The sequence below is a fragment of the Manacus candei genome, unplaced genomic scaffold (assembly GCF_025592945.1).
Source record: "Manacus candei isolate 608988 ecotype Guabito, Panama unplaced genomic scaffold, ASM2559294v1 h1tg000076l, whole genome shotgun sequence".
Lineage (NCBI taxonomy): Eukaryota > Metazoa > Chordata > Aves > Passeriformes > Pipridae > Manacus > Manacus candei.
In genome coordinates, this window is record NW_026138124.1 from 502,885 (window position 1) to 519,643 (window position 16,759).

The 16,759-nt window shown below is 48.9% G+C and overlaps 1 protein-coding gene across 2 annotated transcripts in view; it reads left to right on the forward strand.

Annotated features, from left to right (window-relative positions):
• The window catches only part of GTF2IRD1 (GTF2I repeat domain containing 1), a 72,782-nt gene that overhangs the window by 22,283 nt on the left and 33,740 nt on the right, over positions 1–16,759 (forward strand). Inside the window, exons 2-10 of one of the 2 annotated variants that reach the window (XM_051809582.1) lie at positions 1,116–1,244; positions 3,254–3,395; positions 6,319–6,465; positions 10,105–10,288; positions 11,814–12,124; positions 12,559–12,648; positions 13,553–13,636; positions 15,024–15,207; positions 16,431–16,456. In XM_051809582.1, coding sequence (XP_051665542.1) covers positions 1,116–1,244; positions 3,254–3,395; positions 6,319–6,465; positions 10,105–10,288; positions 11,814–12,124; positions 12,559–12,648; positions 13,553–13,636; positions 15,024–15,207; positions 16,431–16,456 — 1,297 coding nt within the window. The remainder of the gene's footprint in view (positions 1–1,115; positions 1,245–3,253; positions 3,396–6,318; positions 6,466–10,104; positions 10,289–11,813; positions 12,125–12,558; positions 12,649–13,552; positions 13,637–15,023; positions 15,208–16,430; positions 16,457–16,759) is intronic. The other variant, XM_051809583.1, reaches the window with a different exon arrangement.

The following is a 16,759-nucleotide window of genomic DNA, read 5'->3' on the forward strand; positions in this document are numbered from 1 at the left end:
TGCCCATCCAGCCTTGTTAGGGGTTCTCCGGCCTCTTTTATCCACTTGCAAGCACATGATTTACGATTTGGTTTGAGTGGCTTCTGAGCTAATTTGTCATCCTTTATTCGCAGGATTAAAGCTGGACAGTGCAATACTGCCCTCTGGATGGAGAGGCAATAGCTGACAGGGATGTGTTGGTTGCTGGGTGTGATGCTGTCTCGGGTGTGGATGTCCCAGCATTGGAATGGGGTGATTTATGCAAGGCGAGACCTTGCCTCAGTTTCCCCTGCAGCACTGGCATTGCTGTGGGTCGCAGTGAGGCCCGGTGCAGTGTGCACAGAAACCTGCTGCTGTTGCTGCATGTGTAACTGGGTCCCAGCATTTATCCCCTTTTTTCCCCATTTTTTCATGAGCGATAGAGCTTCTGGGGCTGAGCCTCTTCTCAGATGTGCAGTCCCTGTGCATCACTTGGTCTTGTTGCCACTGACACCCGGAACTGCAGTGTGGGATGATTTGATGTGGGAACTCCTTGCCATGAGCTGCATCTCTCCCTTGGGGTGAAAGCAGAGCACCCTGTGGTTTTGGCCTGTTTCAGGAACACTTTTGGATGCTAGGTTCTCCTCTTGCCCAGGGTGTAGGGAGGGAGGCACAAGGATGGCTGGCACAGTGTCCTCATGGGGACACAGCCATCACCCCTAGCTCGCAGCTGCTGTAAGAGCTCAGACACAGGAGTGCTCCACGTCTGCTTCAACACTGTGTCCTCTGGCTTGCACAGCCTCAGTCTGCACATCCGGGGTGTGCCACCATGCAACTGATCCAGCGCGCCCTGCGCAGCAGTGACATCTCCCTGAGGGTGAGCCCCAAGGGTGGAGATGACCTGGCCGCTGCTGGAACACACAGCATTGGCTCCAGAGTTTGATTACAGCTCAACAGCGTCCTCAATTATCTGCCTTAGCAGAGGACACAAGGGGATTATGGGGTTCAGGCTGCCCTGGCTCCTGGCCATGCCTCAGTTTCCCCTGTGTATCCGTGCCAGCATTGCTCTCCATGCCACACCATGGTAATGGGTGGTGCTCAGCGCCAGCTCTCGATTAGTGATAGTCATGCATAGCTCTTGTTTTTTCTGTTTTCAGGTGAATATGGCCCTGGCAGGGAAGCCTTTAGATGCGACTCTCACCACCTCCAGAGCTGACCAATGGAATATGGTTTTTCCCCAGAAAGACGAAATCATCACCAGCTTAGTGTCTGCCTTAGACTCCATGGTAAGAGGCCAGTGGCATCCCTGTTGATGTTCCCCTCCCTCTTTTGGCCTCCGTTTAGCAGGGCTGGCTGGGTGCAGGGCTGGCACAGGAGAGCTGGTGAGCTCATCCTGCTGCCCTCTGCTACTGGAAAGCCCAGGGAGCTGCTGGAGCTGGGAAATAAAATCCCTCTCCCACCCTGACAGCCGTAAGAATCATAAAGTCAGCCCAAGTTAATCTCAGATGTGTATTGTTTTTCCATTAATATTTATGTTGGTATCAACTGAACGTAGGGTGGTTGTCTTTTTTTTTCTTGCCGTTTTACCAATGTTACCATGAGCTTTTACACAACATCAGAACAATGGCTTTTTATCTTTGAGAACAAAGAAAATAACTTTCATATCATTTGACGTAGAATTCCCTGTGGAAACCTTGCCTAAGTCAGCTGTGCTTACATAAACAAGATAACTGTCTGCATTAAGTCTCGTGGACCAGAGCTAATCTTATTTTTAACTGTGAATGTGATCAAGAAGGGAAAGCAGATGTGTAGTAACAAATGTGTAATGCAATGAGATATGCTAAATAGCCCTCCTGTTTTAAAGTCAAGTCATATGTAATGCATTTGTCTAGGATGCGTTTCGTTTTCTTCTCTCTGCGGGTAGAGGTTTTTTCATTAATACCAATTTCCTTCTCTTTGACATCACTGCCCCAGTAAGGAGCAGGTTCCCTGGAGCTGACACACCCCAAGCAGCTTTGATGATTTATATACGTGCCAACCCATACAACATACAATACAAACATATTGTAGTTTGGCTTCTTAATGAATATACATTATTCCGCAGTCTTCATTAGGTACTTAAACCAGAGCTAGGGAGCCAGGCTGCTCCTGAAATTCAGCCTTTATCCCAGTGCTTCACCAGTGCTAGGCTCTGTGCCCACTGAAGCCTAGCTGCCTGCATGCCTGGTAAATAAACTGCAAGGCCACGTGCACATCACCAGGTGGGCTTGGGGTTTGGATTTGGTCTGCCTCCAAATTTCACATACCTTAGTTGTTGTGTTTATCTTTTGAGTGTTGGGCTTTTTGAGCAAAATACTTGTGTTTGCTACTGGGTTTTGAAGGGATGTTTCCTAAAAATATCTATTTTGGGGGATTTGATTTGGTGCATCCTTGAAGAAGGTGATCAGGAGGTAAAATGACCTGGTATAAAGGCTGGTTTAGGCCCACACAAGTGAAGCTCACTGTAGATGCATTCAGTGAACTGAAGGTAGCTCAAGGGGGTTTAGTCCATGCTTTCCTGCTCCCAACCCCTCCATGGCATTGTTGATGTGTCTAACCGTGGCTGCTGCTTGGAAAATCACCCCTTTTTTACCCTTTTAAAACATGACCTGGGAATAGCACCATGCTGTAGCTATGGGAATATGGCTCAGGCTGCTGGCACTGAGTAACTATTATAATATAAAAAATACTAATAAAAGACATATACATGTGTATTTTGTAGAGCTGGAAGTGCACATTACATAAAACGGATTAATAGAGGAAGTCTTTTCCATCTCTTTATTGTTTTGCATAACTGTACAAGAAGAATCGTTCAACTACTCCAGACTTTGACCATATTAGTGTTCTGCAGCTGAAATAAGATTCTCATGTTCCTTATTCCATTAGAGCTGGGGGAAAGTTGTTGTTGGTTGTGGTGTGGGTTTTTTGTTTCTTTTTTTTTACAGAAATGTTTTCTTTTAAAGAAATGCTATAAAATGTTTACTTTTAGGATAGGAAAAAATGAAGTAAAATGGTGGGAATATAGTTCTTGTTTTCCAGCAAAGCCTAGCTCGGCCAGATATCTTTGGGAGCAGTAAAGTCACCAAAATATTTAGGGCATGTCATAAACCCATGAAATTCTGACCCAAATCAGAACATTGCTTTTGGTAGGGGAATCTTTTGATGGGAACTAAAAAATCCCACTGGGAAATGGCAAGGATTGGGAAGCAGGGATGTTCTCCAGTCCCGTGCTGCACTAACCTGGTGCCTCCCGCAGTGCTCAGCGCTCTCCAAGCTAAACGCAGAGGTGGCCTGCATCGCTGTCCATGAGGAGAGTGCCTTCGTGGTGGGCACTGAAAAGGGACGGGTCTTCCTCAGCACCCACAAGGAGCTGCAGGCCGACTTCCAGAAGTTTTGCAGTGAGTATCCCCCGCCAGAGATCTTCTCCCATGCCAAGGTGGGTGCTTCAGTTCTGCGAGCTGGGACTCCCACCATGCACGAAGTGATTGTGGTTTGGGGGGCACCACAATGTTGTCTGTCTGTCCACGGGGCTGAGTGGTGGTTGAAGTGATGGCAGGTGGGAACTGTGGTCAGAGCCTCTCCCCTCCCAGGGAGGGCACTGTATGCCCTGGCTCTTCTCTCCAAAAGCATCCCTGAAGTGGCACAGGGCTGGATGGTTGCTCTGTTCCCCTGGCTCTGTTAGCCTTCAGCAATGCTGTGGGAGTGCTGGAGTGTTTTTGGAGGACTTTGCAGAAATAGTTTGTCCAAGTGATCCCCCAGGAACCAAGAGGCTTTCTTGGTCCTGGGCCTTTTTCCTGGTTTTGGAAAAACAGGGATGGATTTGGTAGATGAAGGTGTCGGTTGTGGAATTGCTTATATTTTTGAGGGATGAACAGGGGTGACAGGATGCCTTGAGCAGATGCTGTGTCCCTCCAGTCTTAGATCAGATTCACCAAGTATCTGAGGGATTCCTGTGTCTTGCAGGCCCCAGCTCTGTGCCTCTGCCAGCTCCCCAAAAACAGCCTGGGAGCTGAGGGGAAAGTGGGAGCCGTGCTGTGAACAGGGACCTGCATTTCTTGGTCAGCATCATCCCCAGCATGCCAGCTGCTGCTTTCCCTACTCCATACAGGAGCTGGGAAAGAATCTGGTTTTGATGGTGCTAGGGACCCCAGACTCGGATCTGTTCCTATACACTGCCCACGGTGGGATGTCACTGGAAAGAAATGACCCGGCTGTGTGTGTGCACACATGGTATTGAAAGAAACCAGATAGGTGCTTAATCCATTGGAGAGATTGTGCAGGAAGGGTTTGCTCTGGTGACAACACCAGTGCTGTGAAGCTGTCCAGGTCACTGCTCAGCTTGTTCTCGGCACAGCTCTACAGGAGCAGCTCCCTGCCATGGCTCTGCTCTGCCCCTCGTCCTGCTGCCCTGGGCATCCCACTTGCACCCGGGAGAGATGCCATTAGTTATCCTCCATTGCATTCTGCAGGAGGCATTTGCGGGATGTTTTCCACATTCATGGGCAACTCTGCCTCCCCTTCCCACCACCTACAAGATGTGAATGGCAGTGGGATGGCCAATGGGAAGGAGTTCCCTCAGGCTGAGAGAACTGGGATTGTTCAACATGGAGAAGAGAAGGGTCTGGGGAGCCCTCTAGAGCCCCTTCCAGTACCTAAAAGGGACTTACGAAAAAGAGGGAGAGTGACTTTTTTCATAGGCAGATAGTGATAGAACAAGGGGAAATGGTTTTAAACTAAAAGAGGAGAGATTTGGATTAGATGTTAGGAAGAAATTCTTTCCTATGAGGGTTGTGTGACACTGGCACAGGTTTCTCAGAGAAGCTGTGGCTGCCCCATTCCTGGAAGTGTTCAAGGCCAGGTTGGATGGGGCTTGATCTAGCGGAAGGTGTCCCTGTCCATGGCAAGGGGTTGAAACAAGATGGTCCTTAAGGTCCCTTCCAACCTAAACTGTTCTCTGATTCTGTGATATATCCTGGTCAGTGACTTACTGCTGTGCTGGGACAAGGCACCTGGCACTAGATCCTGATTCCCATCTCTTTGGTTTCATTTTATACCTTTGTCAAAAAGAAATAGCGATGTCTGATTGAAAGTACAAAATCTTGATGATGGTGTTTGGGTGAAGCAGCTGATGCTGGAGACAGGGTGAAATGTGATAACTCTGTCTTGAATTATAAATGGTCCACGCTCAACTCAGCTCCATAAAGCTCTTACAACTGGCACGCAGTGGAAAGCATCCCTGTAAGTGCCTCTGATTTATGGTCTTGCTGCCCTCTTAGAAAGATCTGAATTAGTCTAAAGCAGACATCGCTGGGAGAGGTAAGAAGCCTCTTATCTCTCTTGGGTGCATAGACCTCACTTGAACACCCTCCTTCATCTGAACCTCTGGCTCAGCCTTTCCTTGTGCACGGGGGGGGCCTGACAGTGATCCGGATTAATGTCAGCAGAATAGCATTAATGCCCAGCTGGTGGGAGAAGCAGTAATTGGAGGGTGCAGATATATATGCATTTCATCGCCGTGGTAAAACCCGCCAAAAAATTTTCCAGGGCCTGTTTTGCTGTGCCGTGGGAGGCATGCGGAACTTGCCAGGGGTGGCATAGTGGCTGTCTACTTTCTTATGTCTAGTTCTAGGGGTATCCCATGCGGCTCTTGACCCGTCCCTTTTCAGTGCTATTGTAGCCACAGGCCTTTTCCACAGGAAGGATTCATGAGCACCTTCTCGAGCACCCAGGTGGCATGCAGGGCCAATCATTGGCAGGAGGCTTTCGAGGATGATGAAGGAATTAGTCCTTCACCAACAAAAATCCCTTGTGAATTACTGTGAATAGAACAGCAATAATGCACTTATATAGTGTTTAATTTTCTGTGCATTTAGAGATGCAAGGAAGTCACTGCCAAAGCTATGCTTTATTTGAGCTTTAATGGGGGAAATTAGCAGGAAATAGCTGGTATTACTGAGCTACATGATGCTGAAGGGTAAAAAAGCCTCCAAGAAAGGCAGATTTTCTTTTGCTGCGAGATTGAAGGCTAAGCAGATTGAAACCAGAGAAAAGAAGTGTGCTGCCTAATTAATCTCAACAGTTTCAGTGCAACTGAAGGGAAAAGCCAGGGAAAGGAGGGGGGCAGGCACAGGATGACGGACCCCACTGCTGGCACCACTGCCCATGCCAGCACTTTCTCCTGCACATCGGGGGTTGCTGGGAGGGACATGTTGAGGGTCCGGGGTGGGTGGGAGACCCGGGGGACCCACCTCCTTAGCCAGAGTCATCACCATGAGCCCTTTCTCACTACAGGGACTCCCATTTTTTCCTCTCCCGCTGCAGGAATCCAGCAAAGGAAGGAGCAGGACACAGAGGCACAGAAGAAGGCAAAGGAGTGTGGGCGAAGGGTGCTCAGGATCTCCCCGGACCAGGGATCAGACGTGTACCTCCTCAGGAAGATGGTAGAGGAAGTGTTTGATGTGCTTTATAGTAAGAATCTTCATGCTTCCCTTTGGGGATATGGATTGCCCCCAGGGCTCTCTGAGCTGCCCAGTGCCACCACCAGATGTGGCTTTGAGTGCCAGCCCAGCTCCCCAGCAAGAGGAAGTGCCTGCAGGTGCCTGCAGGTGCCTGGCACGGGTGGTGTGGTGGGATGTGCTCCTGCATGGGGTTAGCATTGCACTGAGATGGGATTTGGCCACTGCTTCACTTTCCAGTGTCCCAAACTGGGCCAAAAAAATCCCCATGCTGGGGGGAGCATCCTTTGTCACCCCTGACCAGGGGAAGCCTCTGCTATGCCCTGGGATGGGATTTCCAAGCACACCTTTATCCCTCACACCTCGTCCATTGCACCTTTTTCATAGCGCTGTGTTGGGACTCTACAGACTCACTTCCCCCCTTTCCCTGGCAAGTCTATTTAGAAGGAAAAAAAGATGATTTTCTAGCAAGCAGCCCTGCAGCCCCAGCTTCAAGAGACAAGCTGGTGCTCTTCCATCCCTGGCAATAAACCTTCTGCAATTAAAATGTAGATGACCATATGGCTGTTGATATGGAACCCAGTGGGTTGCAGAGCTCCCTCCAGGCCCAATCTGTGGTGGCTTGAGTAGCAGCAGTGCCTTCTTCTCACTCAGGAGGATCCACTGGAGCCCCCATGGAGTGGCTGGAGGCAGCAGCCATGCTACCAGCTCATCCTCTGACAGCATCTCTAGGGCTGTGCTGCTTGGGAAAGGAAAAGCAAGGTTGGCTTGGGAAAACAGGGCAACACGCATCAATATTTTCACGTGGTGCTCAGCAGTGTGCTTTAGCCTACTGTGATGTTTCGGGGGAGTTCAGGCCATGTGGCTGGATCAGCTGCAGAACTGGGTGTTTGGCTTTCCTGGGTGCAGCTCCCCATCACCATCTGCGATTCAGAGCCTGGTAGAGCCCTACCAGGGCTGCACAGGTCTTCCTGAACCCAAGGTGTGGGGCTTGCCCAGGTCTGTGTGTGGGGTTTGGGCATTTCCACTTGACAGAAGGGGGATAATGGGAACTACCACCAACCACCTTGGGCTCACGTGCAGGAGTTGCTGTTGCTGGCTGTCACACCTGCCACAGGCTTCACAGACAGAAAAGGGAAATGGTATCCTTTCCTCCCCCCCGAGAGAGACAGTCACTAAAGTTTTCTGAAACCATTCAAAGGATGTGGAGGCAATATTCCCATTAAGGGGGCAATCAGATCCCCTTGCTGCCTTCCAAAGGCTGGACCTAAGAGTGAGGGAAGGGATGATGCAGAAGAGACAAGGGAATAGGATGCAGAGGACGTTTTTGTACTGGTGGATCCCCTCTCTAAGTTGTAGGTCTGCTGCTGAGAGAGTGCCAAAATTTGCTGTCCTCTTGGGAATATGAGAATTACTAAAATCTGACATACCATAAATGTATAACTGCATTAAAAAAGCTTGATCAGGATGCATTTGCATGGGGTGTACAAACCAGGCAGGTAGCCCATCCATCAGGATGATTAGCAATGCTCTTTACCTTGTTGAGATCTGTAGAGGTGCATGGGGACAAGCTGGTCCCCAGTCCGAGTTGGCCAGCATTGCTAATAGCAGGAGGAGGTCAGGCATCCCTGAACCAGTGGTTTTGGCTCTGGCACTGGGTGTAATTCTGCCTTTGCTGCTGCTTCAGTAGGATCAACTGTTTCCATCCTTGAGCTGCTCTGTGGCGAAAGCTGCCTAGCACTCCCAGCATTCCCACTGGAAAGAGCCTCTCTTGATTGAGTGGAGAAATAATACATGTCCAAGCTTGATTCTGTTTCCAACAGTGAGAGGACTGTGAGAAATTAACAGTTACTGTTCTTACGGGGGGCTTTTTATCCTTTTAGTCACCTCCCATCAACAGGGATTGGAAACAAAAAAGTCTTAGAAAATTCTCCATCAAAAAGGTTCCCTCCAGGTAATCTCTGAACCAACAGGATGACTGATTACCACTGGCTTCTATTAAACAGGCATTAATGATGATTATTGCCTCTCTTTAGCTAAACTATAAGCCTCTGTGTGGCAGTGCTAGGCTTGTGAAGGTCACTTTGACAGTAACATGTTCCCCATTAAAATATGTTTGGGGAGTTCTTGGGCATTGGGTTGATAAGGAGACACTGTAGGCATCAGGAGCTTTTCCTCATCACGAAGAGAGGTGATGGAGGGAGGTGGAGAACTGCTAGAGCCAGCAGTTCGGGACAGAGAAACTGTCAGCTTGCAGAAAGTGAACTCGCAGTGTCGTTCAAAGGCTCATTTTGAAACTTAAGTTATTGGCTTAATTAAAATATTATCCATCCCATGTATAAGGAACCTTGATGGCTCGTGCAAGTTGCACATTGTTAGTTATCGTGTGTTCCTTCAAAGAACATGTTGAAGAAGCCACTTTTAATAAGGACTTGCTGACGGTGTCACAAGATTTACAGGGCTTCTGTAAGATACTTAGGTGTGGGGGTTGAGTTTTTTTTAAGAGGAGAGGAAAAAGAAAATATTTAAAAGAAAATCCACAGTATAAAATCCCACAGTAACTTAAATGTCCAGTACTCTTCTCTGCCTGTCCCTCAGCCTGGAGACAAAGGTGCAGACACCATGCCATGCTGCCAGATGTTCTGCATCTGGATACTGCGTTGCCAGACCAGTCTCATTCCTTCATGGCTGTTTCTTCTGCTTCATGCTTTCAGCACCAAGTTTATTGCTTGCAGTGGCTTGGGTTGATTTCCAAAATAATTCTTCCACAGAGAGCAGCTTGAAGGTTTTGACCATTTCTTGGAACCCTTCAGAGGGGACTTTTTTTCTGACTGGAGAGCACCATAAACAACCGTGGTTTGGGCACATGGGCTCTTCAGCTCATTTAGAAAATCCCTCTATAATGGCAAGGCTTGCTGGTCATCTCTTGCTGCCAGGGAAGGGAAAGCACTGTGCACCCAACTCCTTGAGCAGATTTTGGTGTCAGAAGTAAAATGGAGCCAGGCTCATGTAATGGGGACATGGGGGGACTCTGTGGCCATTGTTGAGGGGAGGGGGTGACAGTTCTGGGCTGCTGGAGGTGACTGTGTGGTCAAACAGGTCAATATCCAAGCTGTCTGTGAATGGTGGGATGGAGGGAGATTACTGGGGGGTTTTTTCTTGTCTGCTAAAGTGCATCAAAGCAACAGCAATCAAGCTACTTCTCATTCTTTCAGGAGGTAAAATAAAAATACTGGCTGAAAATAAGGTTCCCAGAATATCTCAGTAAACATGAGATAAAAATCATCATGAGGCCTTCAGCCTTCTTTGTCAGCTTTCAGCTCCCTCCCAGCTTGCTGGTGGCCATGTACCTTACTGGCACATTGCTGGGAACTCCCAGGAGTCAGCTTGTGCCAAATGACCCTAGCTGAGCATTTTACTGTGCAACCTGAATGATGAGACATTGACTTTTTGGCTTTTATGAGCTTTTTATTAATTAGTGCTTTTAGAAAGGGCTTGGAGTGCCTTGCATGCTAAGTGCAGAGGTAAGAATGGGTCTTCTCCTAATGGTTTTGTTGTTATTTCTTGCTCTTGCATTTCCTGCTGCAGCCTGGCTCAGCTGTGGTCGGGGGCGCGGGGTGTTTGTCAGTGTGTAACTCTGCCCCCTCGCCAGGTGAAGCCATGGGGAAGAGCAGTGTGGTCCCTTTGCCGTATGAGAGGTTCCTGAAAGAGCCGGGCTCACTTGCAGTCGCTGGCTTGCCTGAAGGGATCAGCTTTAAGAAACCCATGGAGTACGATGTGAAATCCCTGATGGCCATCCTAGAACACAGCCACAGCATCCGCTTCAGGCTTAAAAGGTAATTTTGGGGATCCCCAAGGGGTGAGAGAGCAGCAAGCCCTTGGGATAGTGGCTCTTACAATGCTGGCAGATGGTGAAGATTTTGTGTGGCACAGGCAAGAGAGTCCCTCCTATGTCCCAGCTTCTCTCCCAGACACACAAACCTGGGTCCATGCCAAACCCAGCCTTGCACAGAGATTTTTTCATGTCGTGGGGCTCGAGACCATTTCAGGCTTGTTTCTTTTAAGTGCATGCAAACATGCAGATTAACTGCATCGTTTTACATGTCTCTGCCAAAATTTCCACTGCAGTAAGCTAAGTGCTTTTCTTGTCTCCAGAGGAGTTTCTGGGGTAAGTGCTGCAAGTGTCTTCCCAGCATGAAATGGGTTTTTTAATGGCAGATGAAGAGGGAAGCGGGAGACTGCGACAGGACAAACTCCCCCTTTTGGCCACGTTTACACAAGGGGTTTGGTCGTTTTGAGTGCATTTCCCTTGTGTTTGCCTGGCTGGCAGCACCTCAGATCCATTCAGAGAAATGCTGAGCACTACCAAATACCTCATCTGAAGGCTTGGTACTTCTGGAAAATCAGGCTGAGACAGCTAAAAGTAGGACACACAGAATTTGAGGTGTCTGCGAGCTCGTGGCTGCCTGTCTCGTGTGGAGCACTTGTATTTCCTTGGTCTGCAGCTCATCCCTGGGCTGACTGAGGTCCCCTTTGAACATGCCATGGGTGCTGGGGGCTGGCACAGGCAATATAGCCAAGTGGTTGTGGTCACACAAGGTTTTACCTCTTAAATGCATCAGGCATGAAGCTGAACAGCTTTGCCTTAGCTAATACAAACACTTTGAACCACCATAAGACCAACCAGATCCACTGAAAGAAGACAAGAACGGTCCAGGGGCCTGAAGATGCTCTGGAGGTTGGGTGATGGATGTAACTTCTAAATCATAGAATAGAACTAGAATAGATCCATAGAATGGCTTGGGTTGGAAGAGATCTTAAAGACCATCTTGTTCCAACCCCCTCAGGGTCACCTTCCACTAGACCAGGTTGCTCCAAGCCCTGTCCAACCTGACATTGAACACTTCCAAGGATGGGGCAGCCACGGCTTCTCTGGGCAACCTGTACCACCACCCTCACAAGGAAGATTTTCTTCCTACTATCTAATCTAAACCTACTCTTTTCAGTTTGAAGCCATTCCTTGTTGTCCTGTCACTCCCTGCTCTTGTCAAAAGTCCCTCTCCAGCTCTCCAGTACCTTTAGGTAGTGGAAGGCTGCAGTAAGTTCTCCCCAGAGCCTTCTCTTGTCCAAGCTGAACAATCTCAACTCTCTCAACCTTTCCAAATAGGAGAGGTGCTCCAGCCCTCTAATTGTCTTCATGGCCCTCCTCGACAAGGAGCCTGGCAGCCAGTGATGCAGCATGTTTCACCCTCCTGGGCATGGCTCTCCTTCCCCCTCCACATCCTTGCTTGTTGAGGCTTAGCAGTGCCTTGGGCCCAAAGGAACCTGTTTTCCCTCCTCTTCTCCCTTCCTTCCCCTCAGGCCAGCAGATGAACCCAGCCGAGAGCCCAACCCCAGCGTTGAGTTAACTTGTTCCTCCCTCGCCTCCAAGGGCAGCCGAGACTCCGGTGCCAACGGCCCCATGGCCAAGCCTGCCACCCAGGACACCCCCTCCGCCATTGCTGTCACCAACTTCCTATACAGCGTCTCGCTGCCCACTCCTGTCGCCGTTGACCTCAAGCAGGAGGTGTCCTCGGGGCTGCCTGGGCCGACCGCGGTGGGCGAGGCTCTGCTGGCTCGGCCGGCAGGAGAGCTGAAGGTGCCTTCCTCACAGGAGTACAGCGACTGCTGTGGTAATAGCCTAGAGTTTGCTCTAAGATGAGGGCCCTGTGCACAGCCCACCCCGGGCACTGGCAGGGGACAGGCTGGGTGTTTTGGTGGTCCTCAGATGAGTTTGGCCTGAATGAAGATGAGTGGAGCCCCTGCCATGCTGCACTGCCCCAGCCCTTCCCTGGGTGGCTGCAAAGTGCCAACGGGGCACACCTCTATTTTTACTCCAAAATGCTGGGTGCTGCACTACCAGGTAGAATGACAGCTGGAATGGGGATGGGAAGGGTCGGTCTGGTCAGCATCACACCGGGAGTCACAGGCCAGGGTGCATGGAGGAGAGAGAGAAGAGTCAGGTCAGTGTCACTGGCGGGGGTCAGCACCTGGAGTCTTGTTGGGATGCCTGGAGCATTGGTCAGGCTCTCATCAGCCCTTTCTCCTTGTCTCCCCTCTTGTCCAGGACAGAAATCATCGGTCTCCGGAGGTCCCCTCATCCAGAATGTGCACTCATCCAAGCGCATCCTCTTCTCCATCGTACACGACAAGACAGGTCTGTGTTGTGCTCTAGCGTTGGAGGCAGTCGGTAGCCGCCTCTTAGGGAAAGGTTTCCTCTCATCTCTCCCCAGCAGTCTCGCAGCCCTGCAGGGACTGCATGCTCTGCAAGAACTTGGCAATGTTGGAGATGATGCAGGAGGGGATTTTTTTCCCTTTCCTTGATGCAGCATCTCACATTGCAGCCCAAACCTTCATCTCTGCTCAGGTCCATCCTTGCTGTCTCCAAGATGCTGCCAGTGGTTGTTGAGCACTGCTGGCTGGGTGGGAATTCCCATCTCTACTTCCTGCACAGGAAGGCATGGCTTTGGGAGAGGCTGTTTGCCCCAGCTGCAAACAGCACATACCTGCTGAGAACTTGGCGTTATTTCAAAATAACTAAACCCCACTAATCCCAGTGTGATTCTGCAGCGGTGCCTGCAGGGATCAGCAGGGGGGAGGAGACTCTGCCATTTCCCCACCTCCACTCCACCCAAGGAAAATGCAGCCTAAAAATGCTGACGTGTTTCCATCAAAACCCTCACCTGCCTGCCTTAAAGAGGAGAAAAAAACATGGATGGGAAAGCTGGGAAAGAGGAGGAGATCGAAAAGCTCCAGTGTGAAATGGCTGTTCCTTTCAAAGGTTCATTCCAGGTGGAGTTGACTCTGTCCCAGAGGGTCTTTCATTGCAGGGTTTAGAAATTTTGTGGGGTCATTTCTTAGTAATTTGCTTTTTGCACGTGCTCTGGAGGGTGCTTGGGGCTGAGAAAGCCCAGCCTGGCAAAATCTGCTTAGGAAGAGGGAAATAATTTTTAAAGCAGCAAAGTCTTGTTCGTGCTTCCCAGCACTTTGTGGGAGAAAAGTGCATCTGCTGTGTACGAACCATATGGAAGTTTCTTATTTCTTGTATTTTGTTTTGATAGATAAGTGGGACAGTTTTATAAAAGAAACTGAAGATATCAACACCCTTAGGGAGTGCGTGCAAATTCTGTTTAACAGCAGATATGGTGAGTAGGAGTTAATATCCCATTATGCATCTGCAGCGCTTGTGGATTGCATATCATTATATAGCAATCATTTTTGTTCCCTAACACAGCAGCAGAAGCCATATGCTAGAGCTCCCTGCTCTTCCTAACACATTTAGCTCAGCAGCTTCCAGTCTTTGGGTGTCTGCTGAAGGTTATGTCAATATTTCCATTTGGAAACACCCCCTCTGCTGTCGAGGAATTTATCACTGGGCTGTAAAGCATCTCTGTCTGGGAGTGTGGCATGCCAGATCAGAGCACCCGGGGCACCAGAAGTGGTGACATGTAGCCCTTTCACATTAACATGGCAGGTAAAAAGAAGGCGATTGTTATTGCAGCTGCTCTTTTTTCCATCTGCATGGCTTACAGCTGTCATTGGTGCTCCCTTTGCAATGGGCAGTGCTTCAAGGGTAGCTACTGGGCATTTGGGCAGCTGGAAGCTTGGGAAATAGTTTGGGAATGGGTTGATGGGCTGGCTCTTCACCTGTGCCATCCCCATCAGTCTATGTAATTCATGTGTCACCTGTGAGTTATATATGGGCTTGAGGTGAGCCCTTTAACTTATGATCAATATATGTGGTGCTCGAGTGTGTACAAAGAGTAACAGAGCTGGGGAAGGGTCTGGAGCACAAGTCTGATGAGGAGCAGCTGAGGAAGCTGGGGGGCCTCAGCATGGGGAATAGGAGGCTCAAGGGAGATCTTCTCACTCTCTACAATTACCTGAAGGAGATTGTAACCAGGTGGGGATTGGCCTCTACTCCTGAGTAACAAGTGACAGATTTAGAGAAAGTGGCTTCAAGTTGCTTCAGAGAAGGTTTAGATTGGATATTGGGGAAAATTTCTTCCCTGAAAGGGTCGTCAGGCCCTGGAAGAGGCTGCCCAGGGCAGTGGTGAAGTCACCATTCCTTGAAATGTTCAAAAAATGTGTAGATGTGGCACTTGGGGACATGGTTTGGTGGTGAGCAGGGCAGTGCTGGGTTAACATTTGGAATCAATCTTAGAGGGTTTTTCCAGCCTTAACAATGTTATGATTCCATGTGCTATGCAACTCGTGAGGCATAGAGCTCACAAATCTGCTCTGGTGGGTTACAGGGAGTTTGGGGATGGCATGTGGCTCACCCTTGGTTTGAGCATCACTGGGAATGTTTGGGAGTTTTGGAGGACACAATTAGCTGTGTTTACTGCTGCTTTCTCTCCTGTTGTCCCATTTGGTATGGGAGATCTGCTCCTGGGGCTCACCTTCTGGGACAAGCAAAGAAGAGGACAGAAGACACTTGCTGTGCTTGAGTTCAAGCCTTGACACCTTCATTTTAGCATCTGTAAAAGAAAAAGTGCTTGTGTAAATAAAAACCATGTGTTCACCTTCCAGCTGAAGCCTTGGGGTTAGACCACATGGTCCCTGTCCCATACCGGAAGATTGCCTGTGACCCTGAGGCAGTGGAGATCATCGGCATCCCGGACAAAATACCCTTCAAAAGACCTTGCACCTATGGTGTCCCCAAACTCAAGCGGATATTGGAAGAGAGGCACAATATCCATTTTGTTATCAAAAGGTGGGTGGTGAGGAAGGCAAGGGGGAATGCATGGCTTGAGGGCACTGGGGACTTGAGCTGTGTTCCTCCCGTTGCTCACAGGGTTTGTTTTGACACCCAAAACTCATTTCACCCTTTTTCATGGAAAAGAGCTGAAAGCTCTTTTCCCCCCACAAACCTCTGGTTTTCATCTCTCTTTTTGTAAAGATGTGACAGGTCTGGCTGTACCATGGTCACCCTCAAGCCCTGCCATCCTGTTTTAAGTGATGATGGCACTAGACATTGCTCGTGCCACCCCAAGCATTTCAGGTTGTTACAGCACCCTCCGATCACAGCACAACCCTTTCCAATGGCATTTGGTGGATGGAAGTGGTGCCTGGGTGGGGGGAGGAACATGATGCACAGGGATTCCCTCCACCTTGTTTTTTGTTGATCACTTGTGCACGTCCTCTATATCTGGTGACGAGGATGGGCACTGTGTCTTGGTGTCTGCATTTGCACTAGAGTAGGAGGAGTGGATGCATTCCCAGTTATGTCTGTGGCATGCAATCCCTCTTTGCTTCTCTATCAGGAAAATCTGCTTTATAATATATTTAATTATTTAGTCCCTGCCTGTGCAGCACTTGTATTGTTTCCCTGCTAGAAGTGTGAAACTATAGCACAGAAAGATCCCAGCTAAGTCTCCCAAGGGCACTAAAATCACCAACATCAACGGAACTCAGGCATCCTAAGAGGAATTAGCTTTCCATATGTCAGCTGCTAGAGGAGCCACTTTCTCCCACCCTGCTCAGGCTGCACCAGTCTGGATCAGGCCCTGGGATATGGCCCTGGATACACTTTGCTCCCATAAGCAAAGTTGTGGGTAGCACCAAAATATGATATTCAGGAGACAGATGACATCTGGTTGATGGTCTGTCTTGGGAAGTGAAGGTCCAGCAGCTACTTTGGTCCTGCTCTCTCTTTTGGTAAAGCCAGCCTATAGCAGCCTCATTTAATAAGTTAATTAAATTAAGTGAATGATTTATAAGCAGATTTAGAGGTGCTTTAGTTAAAAAACATATGCTGTAAGGTTGCTTGGTTGCACAACAGGCTAGAAGGCTTTTTTTTTAAGCTGAAAAATTAATTCTCTTTTTTTAGAGAATTAATAAAACCACTATTTTGACTTGGTTTAATGCCGTTCATTAATAAAACCTCCAATTCAGTCATTAGAAGCACCTAATCCTTTTTTTTTCCTTTTCTCCTAGGATGTTCGATGAGAGAATTTTTACAGGTATGTTCTCCATGTCCTTTGATTTATTGCCCACAAAATTGAACTATTATCCAGAAAGCAGAGTTGAAATAATGTCATCTGTAAGCAACAGAAGTGCAGGACACATGCAGTTATGCTCAGTGAGAAGAAGCCTTGTCTGTGCCCTACACCAGGACATGCTGAGATTTCTTTTGCCTGGGATTGGTGCAAGCTCTGCGCTCCCCTTAAAAATTGAGTTTTGAAGGTTTAAGTGAGAATTCCTGGTTTGTGAGGCTGGGCTGGCTCCCTGCACCAGGCTGAGTTGCAGTACAGGCAGCACGCAGC